The sequence below is a fragment of the Vulpes vulpes genome, chromosome 7 (genome assembly GCF_048418805.1).
Source record: "Vulpes vulpes isolate BD-2025 chromosome 7, VulVul3, whole genome shotgun sequence".
NCBI classification, from domain to species: Eukaryota; Metazoa; Chordata; class Mammalia; order Carnivora; family Canidae; genus Vulpes; species Vulpes vulpes.
In genome coordinates this window covers 73070116-73093880 of record NC_132786.1, presented here as the reverse complement: position 1 = coordinate 73093880, position 23765 = coordinate 73070116, and the positions used below count along the sequence as shown (strand labels likewise).

At 40.3% G+C, this 23765-nt stretch overlaps 1 protein-coding gene across 2 annotated transcripts in view; it reads left to right on the top strand.

Annotated features, from left to right (window-relative positions):
* Window positions 1-5237: 5237 nt before the first annotated feature.
* Window positions 5238-23765, top strand: part of CALU (calumenin) — a 29118-nt gene continuing 10590 nt past the window's right edge. Inside the window, exons 1-3 of one of the 2 annotated variants that reach the window (XM_026010789.2) lie at window positions 5238-5384; window positions 15270-15501; window positions 20605-20798. In XM_026010789.2, coding sequence (XP_025866574.1) covers window positions 15281-15501; window positions 20605-20798 — 415 coding nt within the window. In that variant the 5' untranslated portion in view covers window positions 5238-5384; window positions 15270-15280. Of the gene's footprint in view, window positions 5385-15269; window positions 15502-20604; window positions 20799-20871; window positions 21066-23765 lie in introns of both variants that reach the window. The other variant, XM_026010790.2, reaches the window with a different exon arrangement.

Below are 23765 nucleotides of genomic sequence, written 5' to 3'. Positions count from 1 at the left end.
TTCTTTGAGCCGCTGCCCCAAAATCCTGCCCACTATACTCATCAGCCATTGTGATTTTACCCTGGAGTTTGTTAATAACTGCACCCCACCCCATGACTCCCACTTTCCAGCTCTACCACCTCCTGTCTTTCCCTGAGCCCAATAATCCTTCCACCCACTAATCCCACAACCTATTGTTCCTGCTGTCTTTTCACTGTCCCTCACTCTCCTCATGTCCTCATTTCCCTCCCCTTCAGCCTACATTCTAGGATCAGTTATTATTATTATCATTCTCTCATATGCACCTTCAACACCTTTGTGTCTCCTCCACTTGGTTCTATTTACTTGGCCAAGTTCGACTCTCCACCAGCTCCAATGCCTGCATCACGCTGCTAAACTTGCCTGGAGAAAACCATGTGATGTACTTCCCAGTCTTATCTCAAAGTCATAATCTCCAGCCTCAGGAGTGTCCTCAATATTGCCTGGAGATCATACTATGCCCACCTCATCTGTCCTCTCTGCTGAATGGCTGCTTCACACCTCCTCTTGCCTCAAACCCCCAGTACCTGCTGATGACCCAGCTTCCTTTTTCACTGAGAACATCAGCAACAGAAAGGAAACTTCAAGCTCTCTCCACCATGTCCACCACTTACCTGGATTGAGACCCATAGATCTACCTTCTCTCCTTGCTACTATGGAAGAACTGTCTCAGTTCTAAGCAAAGTCCAACTCTTCCCCTTTTGTACTAGATCCCAACCTATCTCTTCTACCCAAGGACATTGCTCCAGAAATTCCCCCTTTTTCCTACATCATTTTTTTCCTCACTCTTAGACCCCTGTCATCAGCAATACACTGGTATTTCTTCTAAACCAATTTCTTCCATTTAAAAATAGAAGAAAATAAAACTTCTCTTGGCCCTGCTAGATCTCTGCTCCAATTTTCTCCACCTTTCTTTTTCTTTTCTCCACCCTTTTGAAGTAAACTCCTTGAATAGGTTTCCAATCTTGCTTCCTATTCTCTCCTGAACCCCTCTGGTATGTTTTGGCACCCACCACCCCACCAAAGCTGATCCCCCACATTGCTAAACCCAATGGCTAATCATTCCTCATCTCACTGTTACCAGCACATGACATATGTGACTACTCCTTTCTCCTGGAAATGCTTTCTTCACTTGGCTTCTAGAGTACTACTCTCTCCTGGCTTTCCTCCTTCACTGACTTTTCTTCTCAGTTTTCATTCTCATCAATACTCCCTACCATCTCCAAATCAAAACTCATGGTTACATACCACACATAAACCAATTACTCCCACATTTATATCTCTAGTCCAGAACACTGTGAACTCCATAGACACATATCCAACTGCCTACTTGACATTTCTAGTGGAATATCTAATAGTCTCTCAACACGTCCAAAACTAACCTTTCAGTATTATCCCTCAAGACCTGCTCCTCCCAAGGTCATCTCTATCCTAGTAAATGGCAGCTCCATTTTTCTACTTTCTCAAAACTTTGGAGTCATCCTTGACTCCTCTCTTTCTCTCTTCCCCATTTCCAACCCACCAGGAAGTCCTTTTAAACTACTTTCAAGATATATGCAGGATCTGACACTGCTACCACTCTGGACCAAGTCATCATCATGATTGTCATCACCTGGATTGTTGCAAAAGCCTCCTAAGTGGGTGGGTGGTTTCTGATCTCACCCTCTTTGATTACATGTAACCCTTTAAAAATCTTAGATCATGTCACTTTTCCACTCAAAACCTTCCAATGTCTTCCCATCTTATTAAGGTAAAGCTAGCTCTGAAAGAGATAAATCGCAATATATCAGTGGCATTAAGTAGCCAATAGAAATTCATTTCTCAGAAAAAGTCCAAAAAAGGTGTTTCTGTTCAGTGAACAGTTTTTTTTAACAGGAACCTGGGCTCCTTCCATCTTGTGATGTACCATGGGTTCTAGGGCTACCACAGTAAGAGAAAGATCTTGAACAAAGGCACATGGCAAGTTTGTAAGGCAAGTACTAGAAGTAGTAGACATTTCTGCTATTTTTCCTTTGGCCAGGGCTCAGTTACCCATCCTGTAACTAGAACTGTAGTCTAGCTATGTTCATAGAAGGAAGAGGAAACAGTCTGGTAAATAGCCAGTCTCTTCCATGTCTTCTCAGTCATAGTAAAAGCGAAAGTCCTTACAATAGTCTAAAGGCTCTACATGCTGTTCCTTTGCTCCTTGCAGAAATCTCTGCTACCTCCTCTCTGACCTCATTTTCTCTACTCTCCTCAATTACCACAGTCCAGCCACATGGGCTCCCTGCTGCTTCTCAAACATTCCAAGCATGCTTCAGGTCAGGGCCTTTCTTCTTGTTGTTCTCTCCCACCCCCCACCCCCGCCCCCATATGTTCTTCACTACCTTCAGATGTTCACTTATATGTCATCCTCTTTATAAGCCTTCCCTGGCCACTCTAAGATTGCAGCATCATCACTCCGGATAGTCCCAGCACTCTTCTCTCCTTCCCTGCCTTATTTTATTCCTTGGTACCTATCATTACTTCACATTCTATATGTTTTGCTTTTTTATCTGGACTATTGGCTACAGACCAGAATAAAAGCACCATGAGAGAATTTGGTCCATTGTGTTTATTGCTGTCTCCCCGATGCCTAGAACAGTGTCTGGCATATGCCTAGAAGAGTGTCTAGCACATGGGAAACAGTGTCTGGCACATTTATTTGTAGAGTAACTGTTCAGTAGTACCATATGGCAGAGTAGGGAATGCTTGAAGAACATCAGCCTTTTGAGGTTGACATTCTTGCCATAAACAGTACTTCAGTACTTCTCTGACAGAATCCAGGACTAATGGGCTTTGGGGGCAGCTAAGGTGACATTTCTCATGTGTCACCCTTCAAGTCCTCTTCCTTCACCACCTACTGTCTAACTCTGGGGCTCCCTTGAGGCATAATGTGCTTTTCTCTCCTCAGAAAGCTCACTTATTCTCATGGCTGCCTTGTCCAATGATGCTTCTAAGTATCTCCTCCAGCCTATTAACTCTCTTTATTTTCATTTTTATTTTAAAGATTTTATTCATTTATTTGAGAGAGAGAAAGAGAGCACGAGTAGGGGGGAACGGCAGAGGAGAGGGAGAAGCAGACTCCTCCCTGAGCAGGGATTCCCCACTTGGGGCTTGATCCCAGGACCCTGAGATCATAACCTAAGCCAAGGGCAGATGCATAACTGACTGAGCCACCCAGATGCCCCTATTGACTCCTTTTAGACTTTCCATATCTTGAACTCATTCCCCTTTTCTTACACCCATTTAGTTAATTCTCTCAGTTTCCTATGATTAAAACTTTAAATTTTTGAGAGCTCCTTCATTTCTTTCATGTGAGCAATCACTAAGTCCAGGATTTGTTATTTTCACTTTATGTTTTAAATTTTTCTCTTATATATAAGAGTTTTTTTTTTTCCCGTTTTCCTTGCTCTGCCCAGTCCAAGCCCTTAACCACAGGGAATCTCAGGGTTGGAGGGCCACATCTTTGGCAGAGTCGCACTACTTTATCCAGCTTCCTCTAGGACACTTTCGAGATGGGTGGCTCTCCCACTGGGCTACAGTTCCTTGAGGGTGAGGACCATGTCCTATTCATTGTGGGTTTATCAGCACCTGGCACAGTGCTTGACTTCAAAGAGGCATTTTTTAAAGTTTTGAAAATACTTCCTGATGCAGTCTATTTTATAGTTAATCCCTATTAGGAGATGTTCCTCCTAGAAAGAACCTCCTTCAATTTCATTGTACCACCCACATAGATGCAAGTTTAGAAACCTTCAGAAAAAAGATTCACAATTCCCAGGGCCTTCAGCTCAGGCTCCTCAGATTAAGACTTGGTATTATTTAGAGAAACATATCTCTGCTTTTTATTCATGCCCCCTCTACTTTTTTTTTTTCTCTTTTTTTTACCTCCCTTATCCCCTACCTGGCCTAAGAATTTACCTCCCCTCTCTGACCCCTACTCGCTCTTGTTCCTGTTACTACTGTAGTTGAATAATTGCATTCAGAAATTCCTTAGTCCAGTCTGAGTCACACTTTCTTAGGAAGACCTCTCAGGCTAGCACCAAGGGTCACTGTCACTCCTTTGTCTGAATTTTCACAGCATTCATCCTCAACCTTTCATCTTGACACTTAAAAGTGCATTAAATGGCTTTGTATTTAACTCTTTCATCAGCATATCACTTACATCTGAACCGGATATTAAAGAATCGAGGCTTTGTGTGCTAAGAAGATAGTAGGTTTATGTTCCATTTGTGTTGCAAACACAGTAGTGCTCATTTCATGTTTCTTTGAATTTCATGACCTGAAAATGAGTAAGTGAAACATTTCCCCTATTCCTCTTAAATCAGGGACATGCAATTGGCTCCACCCATTCGGTTCACTTAACATGGTTAAGCATTTACTCTGAACTGGACAGCAAGGTCAGCTGTTACATAAAGAGACGAATAAGGCAGATCTCCAGCCTGGAGCTTAGCCTAGAGGAGGACATGTGGAGAAAAAGCTTTCTATAGCAAAATCTGGCACAGTGCATTGAAGATACAAAGTGTTAGGAAGGCAAATAAAAGAATTATTATTATTATTATGCCTAGTAGGGTCAGGAAAGACTTCTAAAGTTGACTGGGACTGAAGCGGGACTATTATTGGCATCCATAAGGCAGAGAATCAGGAAAATGCACTTAGCCCAGGCAGAGGAGGTCACTTGATGAAGACAGATAAAAGAGATGTGAAAGGGCAGGCTGTTAGCAAACGCCGCGGTGGTGATGGCCAGAGCACAAGACATGCGGAGGGAGTGGTGGGAGATAAAGCTCAAAGATACACTGGAGCCAACGAGTAAAGGGCCTCCGGCAGTCTCTATCAGGGCGATAGCGCCCAAGGGAAAGAAGCTGGGATTGTTCAATACAGCCGGCGGCTGATGCAGGGGCAGTAATTCGGCCCTGTGTGTTCGTGGGCATGAGCATAACTAGCAGGTAATCCAAGCAGCGCTGTGGCGGCCGAGTCACGCGCTGTGCAGCGGGACGTGGCCGCCGGGCAGCCGCGCCCACACGCCGCCCGGAGGCGCGGGCCGGGGCCCGCCATCCCCACAGGCCCGGACCAGGGCTGGGCGGGAATCCGGTCCACGCACTCGGCGCGCTCGCGGGGACGTGGCGCTTTCCAGCCAATCCCGGTTACGCGACTGTAGGGCCAATGAATGTCCGGAAAAGCTGTACGCCAGCGGCGGGTTCGTTGATGATTGGTCAGGAGGCCGCCGGTGAGGCGGCTGGGGGCGGGTCGCGAAGCTGCTTCCGGTTGGGCGGGGCTTGCGCGCTTGAGCTGAGCCGGTGGGTGAGCGGCGGCAGTGGGTTTCTGGGCCGTGGGCGCTAGGAGGAGAGGTGGGTACCGCGGTCCTCCGTCCCTCTGCAGCCTCGCCCTTTTACGCTTTCTTTTTGTCCTCAACCCTCGCTTCCCACGCGGCATGGATCCCCTCCGTTTGGGGCCCCTGTTTGTGCTTACGCGGGGACACGGCCCTGAACCTGCTTGCGACCCCCGGGCCCTCGGCGCGCGGTCTGAGTGGAAGGCCGCCGCCCGCGCTCGGGCGCGCGCTGGGGGGTGGGGGGGCTGGGTCTCGGCGAACTGCGGCTCCCGGTTTGGCCTCCTGGGTGGGGGGTGCTGTTTTGTGGCTGACTTGCCACGTCTTCGGTCCCGGGGCCCCGTCTCTCGCCGAATCCCTCCTGTTTGCCTACCGAAGGTCGGAGGGCGGTGGGGTAGCGTTATTGTAACCGTAATCTGCCACCTCCCACTAAACTGGCCTACCTGTGTCCTCCAGCCCAGCCCCAAGGCCACATCCTGAGCGTAGGCTGCGTCTGCCAAAAAAGTCGTATTCGCTGACTTTGAGGGTGTAGAAACGGGGCGGGGAGAAAGCGGGAAGACACTTAGGTGATTTAAAAAAAAAAAAAAAACCACTTTGTGTAATTTTAAAAAGCCGACTGCTTTGAGCTTCCATGTTTGGCTACATACTTGTCAGCGACGGGAAATAGTTTGTAAAGCTTTATTGGGGAATTGTAGTTTCCTTTTTTTTTTTTTTTTTTTTTTCTGTTTCTAGCGCTGGACCCTAGTTCTGATTTTTGGCATGCTGTATTGAAAAGTAAATTCCTACAGCTGCCCTAATTAAGCGTGTGGTAGGTGGTTGGTAGTTTTGAAAGAAGCTTTTGCACCAAGCCAAAGTTTATTAGGTCTTCTCCTAAAGTTGTAGGGCCCTTGATCTCAATTCCTAAGTGTATAAGTTCCCAGAATAATGTCTCTGAGAATTGAATTGCATTCACTTCCTGGCAACATGTACTGTAAGGTCAACGTTAATGAATTGGGAATAAGATTGCTTCTAATGATGGTTTCATAGGGGGAGTAGGGAAGGTGTAAACACTGATAAATTATTTTTTGCCCTAGAGTGGAAGAAACAAGACAAATGCATGTCTGACCTCATTCAGCAAATATAGTTAACCAAATAACAAACGTTGGCCATTGCTGAAGACTTTAAGTAGTATAGTACACATTTACAGTACAAACCTGCAAATTGGGCTTGTGGATAGAGGATGAGTTGCCTAGGTCTAATCTGAGTTTCACGGTGATTTAGGGGTCTCCAGTAGGATTTTTTTGAGAATTGCAACTGGGAGGACTATGAACTGATTGGTAAAGATGAATTGCATATGCTTGAATGAGTGGTACCCAGTTACAGCTTTGAAATCAGCTCTTCATCACTCTCAATATAATTGTTTCCGTTCATCACAAGATACACTTATTGGTGGCATTTTCTATACATTGCACCAGTATAGGAGGTCAGTAATAAATATTAACACAAATTTTCTATAACATAGATGTGCCAGGGGTGTCGGAAGGACAGAGGGATAGCTAGGGATAGCCATTGGAGAGGCTGGACCATAGCATCCGAGATCCTTTGTGAACTCTGAAATATGGGTGTTGCTGATGTTGTAACTTACGTATTAGAGTTAAAACAGCTGAAATAACACGTTGCCTGTTGCTGCCTGATGGCCAGATCAGGTAAAGGGAATTGGGGGTTGGGTAGCAGGCAGGAACTGCATTGCTGCCAAGTGCTGTCCAACCAATCAAGTAAAATGTATTGGTATATAAAAAATGCAAGACATTGTATTAGGGACTGTAGAAAGATATTAATTTATATTAGATGAGAGTCCTGCCTTTTAAAAAATGTTGTATCTATAGGGGAGCTAAGGAGACAACTTAAAGTAGCCTAAGATCATTATTGTGGAGTGGTACAAACAAGTTTTATAAAAGTTTAGAGGAATGGATACGGATTACTTCCAGATGGAGTAATCATAATAGATAGGTCTTTTCATCTAGGACTTTAAAATTATTTATAGACATTTGGCACTGAAGGGAGGTTGAACTAAAATAACTATCAAATTCTCAAGGACTTTATGTGTGTTAAACATACACTACAAAATTGCAACTAGAAAACAAAGCTCCTGTTCCTACATTCTGCAAAGCATTCCCATGGCAGTTAATTATGTTTTAAAGTTTCATCAGCCCCAAAGGAAATTTTTTTCTCCTAGAATTTTTAGAACTTTTTTCTTAATTTTTTTCACTCCGTAGCCAGAAATTTTTAATTTTTTTTTTAAGACCTTATTTACTTATTCACGAGAGACACAGAGGGAGAGGCAGAGACACAAGCAAGCTCCATGCAGGGAGCCCAATGCCCCATCCTGGGACCCTAGGATCACGCCCTGGCCGGAAGGCAGGCACTAAACCGCTGAACCACCCAGGGATCCCCAGAAAAATTTAAATTTTATACTGGGTTGCTTTGGTTATAGAACTAATGAAGCCTGAGTAATAGTTTATCATTCTCAAAGTTCTTCTGTGGCTAAATTTTGCAGTTTTTCTATTCTCAGCTGTCTAAAAAATTGTGCTCTCAGTACCACAAATATAATTAGAATGTGTTAATGATTTGCCTTGCCACTAGAGAAACATTGAATAAATGGTTTGTCATTATCATAACTTGTATCAGATCGTGAAGGATGACATTATTCCTTTAATGTGATAATCCATTGGTGGTACTTGGACTAAAGTTAAAGTTGTAAATGAAGAATGTCAGATAACTAGATAGCTCTAAATGTTTAGATTTCATAACGTGGGCCTTAGGATACTTAAGCTGCTATCCAACCCACAGTTGAAGTAGACACTTAGATCCTGTTTTTGCTGCATTATAGTGGATTGCCCTTTTTTGCTGAATATCCAGCTCAGAGAACTGGAATTTTACCACCACACCCGTTTCTCCCACTTGTTAACTTTGAGCAATGGGTCTTTGGTCAACCAGAATACCTGTGGGATCACTCAGTGCTAATGTTCTTGAGAAGTTGCATTTAATCCAGACATCTGAATTTCCCCTGAAACAATTTAAGTGTTCTGTGACCAATGACTAGAGGGAAGGGAGGGAAATGGCAAGAATTTAGAGCTTTTAAGGAAATTTGTGAATGGATAAAATAAACATTCTTTTTAAATTATTTTTTATTTTTAAAGATTGTATTTATTCAGGAGAGAGAGAGAGAGAAAGAGGCACAGACAGGCAGAAGGAGAGGCAAGCTCCATGCAGCGAGCCTGACATGGGATTCGATCCTGGGTCTCCAGGATCACAACCTGGGCTGAAGGCGGCACTAAACCGCTAAGCCACCCGGGCTGCCCAATAAACAGATTCTTAAGGCTAATCTTTGTTATTGAAGGAGATTCAAGCGTATGCTATTAATCTTTTCTCCTTATAAATTAACAAGCAATTCATGAAAATAACTTTGCAGAGGATATTATGGATGACATACTTCAAAAGGATGTTAGTTACTTTATATCTTCCCCTGTTCTATTTAGTTTGTGTCTCTAGGGATGCCTGGGTGGCTCAGTGGTTGAGCGCCTCCCTTCCGCCCAGGGTGTGATCCTGGAGTTTCCAGGATCAAGTCCCACATCAGGCTCCCTGCATGGAGCCTGCTTCTCCCTCTGCCGGTGTCTCTGCCTCTCTCTCTCTCTGTGTCTTTCATGAAAAAATAAATAAAATCTTAAAAAAAAAAATTTAGTTTGTGTCTCTAACATGGCACTATCCAGTAGAAATAAGGTATATGTTACATATGAATACATTTTCACCTGAAATTTTAAGACAGATTAATTTTAATAATTTAACCCAGTACATAAGAAATGCCATTCTTTCTATATAAAGTATAACACTTATGTCACATCTTAATTTATACTAGCCACAGTTCAAGTGCTTAGCAGCCACAGGTGACTCACACCTACTGTCCTGAACAGTACAGGTCTAGTTTTGTTTTGTTTTGTTTTAAGATTTTATTTATTTATTTGAAAGGGGAGAGAGCGCCCAGGCACTTGCCTGCAGGGGCAGAGGGAGAAGGAGAAGGAGAAGCAGATTCTTCAGTGAGCAGGGAGCTAGATAGACATATCTATCTATCTATCACGTGGGGGACGTGATGCTAGATCATGACCTGAGAGGAAGGCAGATGCTTAACCGACTGAGCCACTCAGGCACCCCTAGATTTTTTTTTTTTTTTAAGAAAAATTATTAGATGTTACCCTTGGTGAGGGAGAGACAGAATTTTATTTTATTTTATTTATTTTATTTTTTAAAAAAGATTTTAATTATTTATTCATAGAGACAGAGAGAGAGAGAGAGAGGCAGAGACACAGGCAGAGGGAGAAGCAGGCTCTATGCAGAGAGCCTGACTTGGGACTCTGATCCAGGGTCTCCAGGATCACGACCTGGGCTGCAGGCGGCGCTAAACCGCTGCGCCACCGGGGCTGCCTAGAGACAGAATTTTAGAAGAAATTACAGGCCATTTGAGAAATAGGAGATGGGGAGATGCTTTTTGCACAACCATTCGTCTACTTTCTAGATCACATGGTGAGCTTTCATACAACTAAGTTCTTCGTTTATGTTTTCCTGATACTCTGTTATCCATTGATGTGTAGTTATAATGAAGAGGGAAGGAGAAAGAGAAGAGCCGTTTAGTTTTCTATCATTTGATTTCAGTTTGGTTAAAAAGAGAAAGATGCTTCAGAAATAACTGCACTAATGTAGTTCTTCAAATACCTTGTGTGAAAAGTTGTTTTGTACTGTTTTCACATCTTCCCACATAAAATATCCTTTGTCTTGGGGAATAGCCTTTGTTTCTACTTGAACATTTTTATGTATTGTATGGATTTAGATAAATCTAGTATTTTGGGTTTTTTTGTTTTGTTTTGTTTTTTGGTGTCTGTATTCATAGAACAAGAGGCCTTTGTGAAAGTTTCTAATAGCCAGGAGTTAGTATATTATATGTGGGCACAAAGCATATATATATATATATATTTTTTTTTTTTAAAAGTTAAAGTTCAGGGTTTTTTATTGCCCACTGCAGAGAGTGGAAGGTAGGACCATTGACTTTGTCTATCAAGTGATCCTTGATGACCTTTTTAAGAAGCAGTTTAGTGGGGCACCTGGGTGGCTCAGTGGTTGAGCAGCTGCCTTTGGCTCGGGACATGATCCTGAGGGCCTGGGATGGAGTCCCACATCAGGCTCCCTGCAGGGAGCCTGCTTCTCCCTCTGCCTATGTCTCTGCCTCTCTCTCTGTGTCTCTCATGAATAAATAAATAAAATCTTTTTTTTTTTTAAAGGGCAGTTTCATCAGTGGTAAGCAGCTAGATTTCAGGGTGGCAGTAGGTGGTGAGGAGGCACAGATAGCAGCCTAGACACTCTTGCTGGTGAAGGAAAGGGAAGGGCAACCTTGAATGGATAGTGAGGTCTGGGAAAGAACTGATTTTGGATTGTGGAAACCTGAGAAGTATTGATTGACAAAATGGGGGAAGGAGCCTTTAGAGGCATGGGATTGGAAGGTTAATTCAAAGAGAAAGAAAAAGGGATCGATAGATGATAAAGCTCTTGACTTTTACTCTGGAATTCTCTTATCTCTTACCCTTGTTATCTTGTTATCAAGATCTTAGGCCTCAAATTTAAATGTAGTTTTGCCTCTAAATCTCAGTGAATCGGTGTTACATTTCCATATATTTCATGTATAAAAACTTTGTACAATATCTTTTCCAGGCCTGGTAATGGGCTTACGCATTTATTCATATTGTCACATTTGAGATTTGCAAGAATTGTTGGGGTATTTTATTCTGAGGATATAATTAATTATTTATAAAATTTTCCTAAAAGTGAAGTTCCCTTATTAATAGGCATAAGGAAAATCTTCTGTTGCAGTGACTTGATTTTACTTGATTTTATAAACCTCTAGCAGTATATAGAAATCGTTTGGATATATTACAAAATATCAACAACAGAAATTTGTTCCTTATCTCTAAAGAGTTTTGTTGGTTTAAAGAACTATTTGTAGTTTGAGATGGAAGCTTTATTTTGCCCTTAAGTAAAGGCATACTCATTTTGGCACTTAAAGAGAGCCACTAAATCTCTAATTTTCTTTTTTGTTCCACTGATTTGATTGATCAGTTGAATTATTGAAGGGTAAGCTGAAGTGTTATTCTAGAGCAGCATGTTTTATTTTAAAAAGTTTATGACTAAAAAAAAAAAAATAAAAAAAAATAAAAAGTTTATGACTTAAGAATAGTGGGGTTTTTTTTTTCAGTCTCCTTTTTCAATCTGGAGAAATGGCTTGAAAGTGTTTTATTTGCAGGGCACCTAGGTGGCTCAGTGGTTCAGCGTTTGCCTTTGGCTCAGGTCGTGATCCAGTCCTGCATCAGGCTCCATGCAGGTAGCCTGCTTCTCCCTCTGCCTGTGCCTCTACCTCTCTGTGTCTCATAAAAAAATAAATCTTTTAAAAAATCTAAAAAAAAAAAAGTAATACAGGCAATACACTGTGTATTCATTTACAAAATATAGACAACAAAGTACAATATTAAAGTTCACACCAGCCTCACCACCCCCACCTCTTCTCCCTTGAGCCTGGGGAGATACCACTGTTTACAGATAGATGCTTATCCTTCCATGCCATTTTCATGCATATATTATAAATAATATAAATAATATAAATAATCGGAGAGGTTTGGTTTGGGTTTTATTTATTTTTTTAATTTTTTAAAATTTTTATTTATTTATGATAGTCACAGAGAGAGAGAGGCAGAGACACAGGCAGAGGGAGAAGCAGGCTCCATGCACCGGGAGCCTGACGTGGGATTCGATCCCGGGTCTCCAGGATCGCGCCCTGGGCCAAAGGCAGGCGCCAAACCGCTGCGCCACCCAGGGATCCCATGGTTTGGGTTTTAAATTGACATTGTTTTGCAACTTGCTTTTTTTGTTGTTCCCTTAACATGTCATCGTGAATTCTCCGTTTCAGTGTAGATAGATCCACCTCATTCTTTTTAATCTTTTGTATTGTCCCATAATATACATTTAATATGTATTTACTAGTTCTCTGGTTTAGTTTTCTATTTTTTTAATCATTATAAACTGTCATCATTGAATATCTTTGTACAAGTGTCCTTGTATACAAATTTGGGCATTTGGGTGAGATAGCATGAAACAGGATGCTGATTAACTTTGAGAAGCATAGCTGAGTTCTAACATTGGTGGGAACAGCTTAAGAAAAGGACCACCTTCTTCCCGTTTCTCTGACTCTCTCGGTCTGGCTTTCACATTGCTTAGGGGTTTTCATCAGTCTCACCAACCATTCAAGTAAGAGTACCTTTTTTTGGAGAATGGGCATTCCAGGAGTGACTGCCTCCCGTCATCTCCTTAGCGGCATTCTGTTGGACTTTTTGGGGCTGTCCTATTTAGAATACTTTCTACTTTCTAATGATGAATCCTCTGTTGTTTTAGGGCCTTCTCTCCCTTCCCCACTGTGGTGCTTTCCCAGGTATTGAATACAGACAGTGTCCTTCTATGCTTTTGCAGCCTGAAAGTTATTCATGGAGGCCTCAGGTTGTGCTTTCTTGAGGGTTACAAGAAAAACATAATTAAAATATGTCTAATCTGGGGCAGCCCGGGTGGCTCAGCGGTTTAGTGCCGCCTTCAGCTCAGGGTGTGATTCTGTAGACCCGGGATCGAGTCCCATGTTGTGTTCCCAGCATGGGCCTGCTTCTCCCCCTGCCTGTGTCTCTGCCTCTCTCTTTCTCTGTGCCTCTCATGAATGAATGAATGAATGAATGAATAAATAAATAAAATCTTTTAAAAAATAAAAATAAAAAAATAAAATTTGTCTAATGTAGTGGCATATTTAATTTCTTTTTTCCCTGGAACAATTTATTCCAGGTTTCAAAAACTTTGAGGCAGGATCAGATAAATGCAGTTTCTTTGAAGTATACTTTCAGATCAGATTTCTTAAGAGAATGCTATTTGAGAGGTTAGTTAAAATAGTGGTTCACAACCTGGTTGCCTTTTCAAAATATTAATAGGTAGGGGTGAGACTTAGTGATCATATTTTCTTAAAAGTCTTTGGGTGATTCTAGGGTGCATGCAGTCTAGGTTGAGAACCACTAATTTAGGAGTTAGGCTGAAAGAATTTTCATGTTTTTAAAAATATTTACATATAAATTGTGAGCCCTTGGACTAGATGGTTCCACTAAAGACATCCTGAGGAAGGAAAGTCTAGCTAGTTTAATCTGCAAATTAGGGTAAAGTAACATATTTATCTTTTGTGTGTTGCATGAGCCTTAGTTTCCTTGGGCTGCTGTAACAAATTACCACAAGCTGGGTGGTTTAAAAGGTCAGATATTCTCATAGTTTTAGAGGCTAGAAATTAGAAATCAAGGTGTTGGCAGAGCCATGCTTTGTCTGAAGGCTCTAGGGGAGGATCCTTCCTTCCCTCTTCTTCGCCTCTGCAGTTGCCAGGAATCCTTGACATTCCTTGACTTGCAGATGCATCATTCCAATCTTTGCCTCATCATAACTTGGCATTCTCTTCTCTGTGTGTCTAAATTTCCTTCTTTCATAAGGATATCAGTCATTGGATTAGAGCCTACCCTAATCCAAAATGACCTCATTTTAACTTAATTACATCTGCAAAGATCCTATTTCCAAATAAGGTCACATTCATGGGTACAGGGGTTAGGACTTCAGTGTATCTTTTTGGGAAACACAATTTAACCACAACAGCAAGCCTCATGCCTAATAACCATCTGCCTATCCAGTTAGGGGAGCCATTGGTTTCAAGTGGAAATGAGTAAGAGATAACTGAATTTACAAAAACTGACTCTCACTGTAGGGGAAAGGCTTTCAGAATTCATGTTCTTCTGGTGAAAGATTAGTTAAAATATGAAAGTTGGAAAAATCTTTCCCCATAATTTTTACTTTTATTTTTTTTCTCTAAGACTGTAACTTCTCTAGACAATACTGTGGGACATTTGTAGAGTGTGCTAAACAAGTTACCATTCTGCAGCTTGTCTGCAATTTTTTGGTCAACACTTTTTGATAAAGTGTTCTAGCCTTGTGCATGTTCATTAGAGTCAACTGTGACTATCAAGATTCTGAAGGTATGGAGTAGGACCTGAGGATCTGTGCTTTTGAACAGTACTCCAAGCAGTCCTAATGCCTGGGCAAGTTTGGGAAACACAGTATAAGGAATGCTAAAGCCAGTTGTTCTCCATCACTGTACCATCTGAATGGTTTGATCTTTGAATTTGATTTGAGGTTGAGCATGGGTATGGGAGACAACTTGGTGCTGTATATAAGGACAAGTAATCTCAAATATTTCATGGTTCCTAATCTAGTGATCATCAGAATCACCTGAGAAGCATTTAAAACTTTAGGTCAGGGACAACTGGGTGGCTCAGTTGTTGAGCGTCTGCCTTTGGCTCAGGGCGTGATCCTGTAGTCCTAGGATGAGTCCCACATCGGGCTCCCTGCATAGAGCCTGCTTCTCCGTGTCTCTGCTTCTCTGTGTCTCTCAGGAATAAATAAATAAAATCTTAAAAAAATAAAACTTTATTTATATTCATTCAATTTAGAGATTCTAATTCAGTAGGAGACATTTTTTAAGGGTTCTTAGGTGATCCTAATAATCATCCAGGTTTAAAGACCAGACCCCTGATATAGTACAAAAAATAGTTATTTGGAGTCGGTAGACCTGAATTTAAACTGGTGAAAATTGGGAAGTCTGATATTTTACCATTCTTATTTTATGGATTAAATAATAATGTTTGGTTTAGTATCAAATTGGTTGTGAGCCAAAAAAAAATTCGTTATGAGCTTTTAGTTTCTTATTTAATTAATTACAAAGCACATGGCTTCCTGAATTAACTAACTTCTGTTTTTCTTTAAGATCTGATTATCATGGACCTGCGACAGTTTCTTATGTGCCTGTCCCTGTGCACAGCCTTTGCCTTGAGCAAGCCCACAGAAAAGAAGGACCGTGTACACCATGAGCCTCAGCTTAGCGACAAAGTTCACAATGATGCTCAGAGTTTTGATTATGACCATGATGCCTTCTTGGGTGCAGAAGAAGCGAAGACCTTTGATCAGCTGACACCAGAAGAAAGCAAGGAAAGGCTTGGGTAAGGTGCCAACTCTCAGGGGGCTAAACTAATGACATTTCTTTATAAAAATAGCTCATTCTTTTTTTTTCTCTTTTGGCTTGGCCACACAGTAAAGCTGTTTTGAACTACACCTGAAAACTAACCAGAAATGCTACCACTAAAATTAATTGCTTGCTTTCATACATTTCTCCACTGAGTAACAGTTTTACCTCATTCTATAAAGCAAAGTCATTTTTGCATAAAAGTACCAAATGCTACAGGACCCAGATTGAATTGCATCTTATTTTCAAAGGAATGTTACATGGAGGGTTTCTCGGCCCTGATGCTTTTAATTTTTACGTACAATCTGCGACCTATTCATTGTTCCCCAAGCCAAGCCTTTGAGTAAATGAAACCCCTGGGCTAATTTCTGTAAAGTTGATGATTTCTGAGAATGTCTTTTACCTTGTTTTCATTCTCAGATATTTTCTTAATTACAAAAACAAAAGCAAGGAAACCAGCCTTGCCTTTTAGATTATAATAAGTGATAGGTTTAATGTCAGAGTATGAGTTGCTGTTTTTAATAACAGCTGGTCCAAAGTTGGATTCTGTGGCTCTCAGCAGGCATCTTTTTTACCTAGTGAGTTGGTTTGGTAGATTTCTGAGGATCTAAGAATGTCTTTTTTGGCTCTTCCAAAGCCTTGCTTTTTGAGGAAGTGCAAGTTAATTTAGTGAACATTTCCTCCTTAATGAGCACCGTTGATGTAATTTCCTGAACTATATTAAAGAGATTTGTTTGGAAAGTTGTGCCACGTAAGAACTTCCAAAAGTATTTTGCCATCGTGGATAGTACTATGATTAGAAGACACTATAGAGTGTGTTTTGGGTGATACTTCAGAATAAGTCTATCTTATCCTTTCATTAGATTGTCTGTTAATTGAAGGGTACAATATTTTATTCTGAAACACTGACAGAAATACAAGATTTTGCTATGTGGATGAGAAACTATCTTCAAACACCTGAAGGCACATAGAGTCAGTCTTCTCTTAGGTTGCTTTTCTAACTTTAAGAGACCATGCTCACTTTTAATTTTAATCTTATAACTGTGCTAACACTTGGGCTAAAAATAGGGATGCATGAGGGTGTTCTCCATCTTTGTCTTATACCTATTAATGTGTATGTCCGACCCCTATTTGGGTCTCATGGCTCTTCACAGAATTATTCTTAAATAATGAAGGGCCTTTAGACTTGGTGTCAGTACATTCTGGCTCTGTGCAGGTAGTGGAATAGCTCTGCTAGCAGTTTTCAGTAGAGAGAATGTTCCTTTTTGTCATTAAATAGCAAAAGTTCAACACATGAGCAGACTTCAGATTTGTTTAGAGTAAGATAGTTAAAATGTTTTTCATAGAATGTGTGAACAAGTACTATTTTCTTCTAAATTTTGGAGATAAGGAGAAATAGAGTGATGTAGAGTGATGTACCGCTATTAGAAACAAGGATACCAAGTGATTTTTTTTTTTTAAGATTTTTATTTATTTATTCATGATAGACATAGAGAGACACAGGCAGAGGGAGAAGCAGACTCCATGCAGGGAGCCCGACACGGGACTCGATCCCGGGACTCCAGGATCGCGCTCTGGGCCAAAGGCAGGCACCAAACCGCTGAGCCACCCAGGGATCCCTGATTTTTTTTGAAGCTTATTTGCTATGGCATTTCTTTCTCTTTTTTTAAGGATTTATTTATTTATTCATGAGAGACACAGAGAGAGAGGCAGAGACAAAGGAAGAGGGAGGAGAAGCAGGCTCCATGCAGAGAGCCTGACATGGATCTCGATCCCAGGACTCTGGGATCACGCCCTGAGCCAAAGGCGATGCTCAACCGCTAAGCCACCCAGGCGTTCCTGCTGTGGCATTTCTAAACATTGTTTTGGTAGGGGACTGCACACCAGAGGTTGGGAACAACAGATTCGGCCCACCCTCTGAATTTTCCATTTATATAGAAGGCAAGTGATTAGGAGAAAAGAACATTGTTTACACCTGTAGTTGCAAAAATTCACTACTATTTTTAAATCTTTAGTAATATCTAAAACATTTAATTTTAATGTAGTTTTCCCTTTTTCTTAAGAATGTTGACAAATAGAACATTTTTTCTTATGTGTGTATTCTTCCCCTCCCACCGAAGAAGTCTTAAGTATACTTCTCATTTATGTGTCCTTCAGATGAAGTTTATTTGTTTTAAGGTGGTGGTCCTTAATATTAAACAGTTTTCACCGTTGGTGTATTTGTTTAAGAAATGAACTAGAGCAGTTCATCATCCTTTTTTAGGGCATAGGCCAACCTCTTTGAGAGTCTAAGGAAAGCAAAGAAGTCTTCCTCAGAAAAGTGCACATATGACTATATATAAAATTTTGCATGCTGAAAATTTCAGGAATATTGTGAATCCTCCTGGAGCCTACTTACCCAGGTTCTTTAAAAAACAACAACAACAAAGGATTTGCTTTTTGACTTTTGAAATGTAGAAGCATGTCTTATCTCTTAGGAGAAATAACATAAGGTCCGCTAAGTACGTTGTGTCTATCCTGAAATAAATGCTTATTTGTTGGCATCATAACAACATCTGTAGAGTTCTTCAGGGTCGCAGGAAAACAACACCATTAGCTTCATAAATTTGCACAGGCTTTAAAGATCAGAGTTTAGAGTTAGTGCCTAAAATGGGACATACCTGCTTCCAGTGTACCTTCATAGCTCCCTACAGGCTGGATGGCCAGCAAGATAAGAATGGCTTTTATACATATATAAGTTTGGGTTTTGTTTTTTTTTTTTTAAGATTTTATTTATTTATTCATGAGAGACACAGAGAGAGACAGAGACATAGGCAGAGGGAGAAGCAGGCTCCATGAAGGGAGCCTGATGTGGGATTCGATCTTGGGTCTCTGGGATCATGCCCTGGGCTGAAGGCAGGCTCTCAACCACTGAGCCACCCAGGCATCCCAGCTTTCATATTTTTAAATGACTATTAAAATATAGAGATATGGGATTCCTGGGTGGTGCAGTGGTTTAGTGCCTGCCTTTGGCCCAGGGTGCAATCTATCCCTTTGCAGAAAAAGTTTACCACCCTCTGGGTTAAAGCATTTGAGATATTTCTGTTGAAATACATAGAGTAGCGTTCAGCCAACTTCATTAACAAAACCCCATCTTGAATAGTCATAGGTCTCTTTATTTGAGTGATCCTTCTTTTTAGGCTATTTATAATAGTTTAAAATTTTCATTTGAGAACAGAAGGCATTCCAATACCTTACCCTTTTTTCTTTTTTTTTTTTTTTTTTTTTTACCCTTTTTTTCTTAATGGTACAGTGGCACTATTGGTAGTCAGTACCATTTGGACATAAAATGGGCTCCATTATAGATGATGCAGAAGTTTTTAATACTGGTATGAATTAATGTGTTAAAAACTTTTTAGACTCTCAAGGGTTAAAGTTGCAAAAAAAAAAAAAATTGTCTTATGTCCATATAGATAGAGGAAGATATTTAAGAGAGAGCTTCTTACTGCTTTACTTTTTCTATTAACATTTTAGAGTAAAAGCTAGACGATTACACATTCCCTGAAGGAAAATGCTTGTTACATTACAGAGTTTAAGTAAATACTAGACAGTTAAGGCTAACAACATACCAGTATCAAAGTGAATCTCTTTTCATAGTGTCAGGAGTACTCTGTGATTTTTAATCACTTTCCAGTGTTGTATTCATGAAATGAGTGCAAACTGGGAAAAGACAATCTTTGCTACCAAGTGACAGACTTCTTTCAATTCTGCAAATAGTAGAGGATAGGAGTATGCCAAGATTTCAGATCTTGTAGACATTTTGTTTTTTGTTTTTTGTTTTTTTTTAATTTTTTTTTTTTAAATTTATTTATGATAGTCACACAGAGAGAGAGAGAGGCAGAGACACAGGCAGAGGGAGAAGCAGGCTCCATGCACCGGGAGCCCGATGTGGGATTCGATCCCGGGTCTCCAGGATCGCGCCCTGGGCCAAAGGCAGGCGCCAAACCGCTGCGCCACCCAGGGATCCCTCTCGTAGACATTTTGAAGTTCCCGTTCCAAACTGGGCTACTTACCTGGGTGACTTTACATAGATTGTCTGTGTCTCTATAAGTTAGAGTGGTGGCATCTTTAGGGGTTTTCATATCATGCACATATTTCAAAATTCTTAAACTTGAGATGGCAAACCTGGAAGAAAAGCTCATGAAGGATGAAGTATATTGACTCTTTAGTTTTATAGTTTTGCTTTATCATCTATATCCTCACCCTCTCAACTTACTAACATTCTTCTAAGCTCAGGTATGTTAGGGGCAGACGTTCTTTTCACATCATTTCCTTGGAGTTCTCTTTCTTTGTGGTTATATGTGAAAGTCCAATTCAACATAATGTATAATTAGCTGCTAGCTATTTTTTAGAACAAACATGCATCTGTCCTGCCTTTGTGTCACTGTGGGGGGGCTTGGGGTTTATGGGGGGAGGGGTTGGGTCTTTTTGGTTTTGGGGTGTGTGTGTTGTGTGTTTTGGTTTTTTGGCTTCTGTTTTTAAATCTTGACTTGAGGTGTAAGTGATCACAGAACTGTCTTTGTATTTTTATATTTTTAACAAAAGTGTTACCTTTTTAAAAAGCAACTGATTTTTTTAAATTCTAGTGTAAATTTTTTATTTTTTAGAAAATCCTACCAGTGATTGTGATTATTTACCAAGAAATTGAGATTCTCTCAAAAGCAATAAAGAAAAACATAAAGATTTGCATGTTATTTGATGCAAAGAATGAAGAATCCAGATAGGAATGGATATTCACTCCTGAATTCTGACCACTGGCTATAACCTGCCCTTAAAGGGATGAGATTGGGTTTTGCATGTGAGTGCACCGACTATGAACTCTGCTTGCCTTATCTGGAAGGCTCATTTCAGATCAGTAACAGGCCATTTATGAGAAATATTTTCAGTTGCCTGTCTGGAAGGTTTTTTTTTTTTTGGAGACTTCTTTTATATGTCCATGCTTTAGCGCTGGGCAACACTTCTGGCTACAGCACACACCTGGCTAAGTCTAGAGCCTTGTGTCCTTTTAACCTCTTGCTGGATTTCTCTGCATTTTCTACAGAAAAATTGTAAGTAAAATAGATGGCGACAAGGACGGGTTTGTCACTGTGGATGAACTCAAAGACTGGATTAAATTTGCACAAAAGCGCTGGATTTACGAGGATGTAGAGCGACAGTGGAAGGGGCATGACCTCAATGAGGACGGCCTCGTTTCCTGGGAGGAGTATAAAAATGCCACCTACGGCTACGTTTTAGGTAGGTCCCTACTATCTGGGGGAAAAAGCCTTGTGGAGCTGGCACCTTGAAACGTAACTGTTTTGTCTTGTAGAATGATTGTAGATAAAATAGACGTGGATAAAGATGGGTTTGTGACGGAGGGGGAGCTGAAATCCTGGATTAAGCACGCCCAGAAGAAATACATATATGACAATGTTGAAAACCAATGGCACGAGTTTGATATGAATCAAGACGGCTTAATCTCCTGGGATGAGTACAGAAACGTGACTTATGGCACTTACCTGGGTAAGGGGCAAGATGTCAGCCTGATAGAGACCATGGTCTTGAGTCAAAGAAACAAATGGGTCACACAGTGAAAGGAGGAAATTGTACTTATTTTAAATAGTCCAATTCTGAACTGATTTTTTTTTTTAAATTAACTTTAAATGTATATATTAAGTATTTAATTTGGTTTTCTAAGGTCTGGCATCTTATACATCTTTAGCAATTCAGATATTATTTTACCAATTTTTTCTTTCTGTGATCCCTCAGAGACCATGGAGTAGATATCATCTAAAAGGCTACATTATTTTAATAATGCAAAGCAGGAGACCTTAAAATGTCTCTTGACATGGTCACATTAAAGTATTGGACATGATGGGTGTTTTATATGCAACTGATGAATCACTAAATGCTACTCTGAAAGTAATGATACATTACATGTTAACTAAATTGAATTTAAATTAATTTTTTTTTTAAGTATTGGACCTGAAATTCCAACCAAATTAGATTCCTTATAACTGGTGAGAATAGGAAAATTGCTCTTTCCTTAATGAAGTAAAGATCAAGTATAATAGCTTTTCTTGGTAAAATTTAACTATTTTAGTATATCTGCCTATGAAGTTTAGAAATGAAAATTTCCCATTTGTTTTCTCTGGCACATGAGTTTATCAGCCTGCTATGCAAATGCTTCAAGGCAAATAAATATGACTTTGATTGCTTTCTGTGGATTTAGTAGTTTGTGTGCTTGGGCCACCTGTTAGTAATTTTCTTTTCGGTATTACACTTGCCTGTTGCTGAATGCTAGGTGGCGATCTTACTGAGTTGATGACTTAGGATGTTTTTGTTAGTGAGATTCCCCTATGTGGTTACAATTTGAAATAAGATGTATATTAAATGTTACTTCTTGCATTTTTATCCTGGAAATTAGGCAAATTTCTGGGTTAAAGGAGGCATTCTCTACCACTGGTTAATAAGCAGTGAGTGTATAATGGTCTGTTTCTCCCACTGGATAGCCAGCTGTCTGTGTTAATTACAGGACTGCATGCATTTCTAGTGAAGAGACTTTTATTTCTGTATTGGGCTTGTTCTCATTCCTTAGACTAAAGTGGCAATCTCTGTTCATGCTTGACACTTAGCCAAGAACCAAACATATCCTTCACCCAATTAAGAACCTGTGTATTAAAAAGTCAGCGCAGATGGAGAGGCACCCGTGCTTCTTGCTTTCTGGCTGAGAGCCAACACCCTCCTGATTTATTTGGACTTATAAAAATAGAGTGAAGGGTAAGTTCTTGGTGATCTAAACAAAATGATATGATAATAAATCTCTATTCAGACCTAGACACTCACTTGCTACCCAGAATGAATCTTAAACCCTTTGTATGATTATGCACATAAAGAGCTGTTGAGAGCTCTTTTGCTGTCTTGGTCAAATGATTCAATGTAATGGGTATTTCTACTGAGGCTGAATAAGCTGAAGCACTCACTAGAGAGGAAATATCTTTTTAAGGCACCTTTCCCTTGAGGCATGTGGGTGGATATTGCTGGGGCAGTAAGGTGGCTTACAGAAGTGCTAAGGGGTTTTTTGTGAGCTGAGAGTACATTCTTGATTGAATTTTTGAGCTCAGGTATAAATCATCTTAGCTTTTAATTAAAATCTGTCTTAATGAATCTGCTTTCCACAAAAGGAAAGTTAACACTGTCTCTACCACAAGTCAGATAAATACTAAGATCCATTCTAGCAAAATTAGATAAGAGCCTATCAAAACTGTGTAGGCTGGATAGCCCAGTAAACTGGTACTTAGGATAGATCTGGCAATCAGTAATGACAGCAAACACATGAGTTTAGTTGTTAAAGTTATCTTCCTTTTTCATCCTCATATTTGTGCATGTATCAGGGTACTGGATTGTAGCCACCACATTTTACCTTAAGGCAGAGAGGAGGGCTCTTAGTTAAGAATCTAGTCTTTGTAAGTTGTCTTCTGTTATCTTATTTTTTTTTTTTTATAAATAGTTGGTGGTTTTTATTTATTTATTTTTATTTATTTATGATAGTCACAGAGAGAGAGAGAGAGGCCAAGAGACACAGGCAGAGGGAGAAGCAGGCTCCATGCACCGGGAGCCCGATGTGGGATTCGATCCCGGGTCTCCAGGATCGCGCCCTGGGCCAAAGGCAGGCGCCAAACCGCTGCGCCACCCAGGGATCCCCCCCCCCCTTTTTTTTTTTATAAATAGTTGGTGGTTTTTATTTATTTATTTATTTATTTTTATTTATGTTATCTTATTTTTTTGTTGCGTAGTTAGTGCTGAAACTTTGTTTAGAAGAGATGACTCAGTATCTTAGAAAAGTGTATTTTCCTTAAATTCTCCCATCTTCAACCTGTTATGATTTTGAGTATGATTCAATAAGCTGTCTTACAGAATTTTGACACTCAACAAAGAATAAAGCTTCAAACTACCCAACTCTGAAAATAGAACAGTACTTTTTGTTTTCCCAACAGTGCTTAAAGTATGGAAAGATTGAACTACAGTATCAAAAATCAGTGTGATGTTATTGCTAAAGGGGCCCTGTGGGTCTTTTTATAAAACTAATGTCATATCTTTTTTTATTTGATCAGTATGTTCTAGGAAAGATTGTTTCTTAGCTTTAATGCGGTGTCTTTTACATTTCATAATATCTTCACATGTTATCTTTTGGTCCACACAGCAGATTGAAAAGATTTTTTT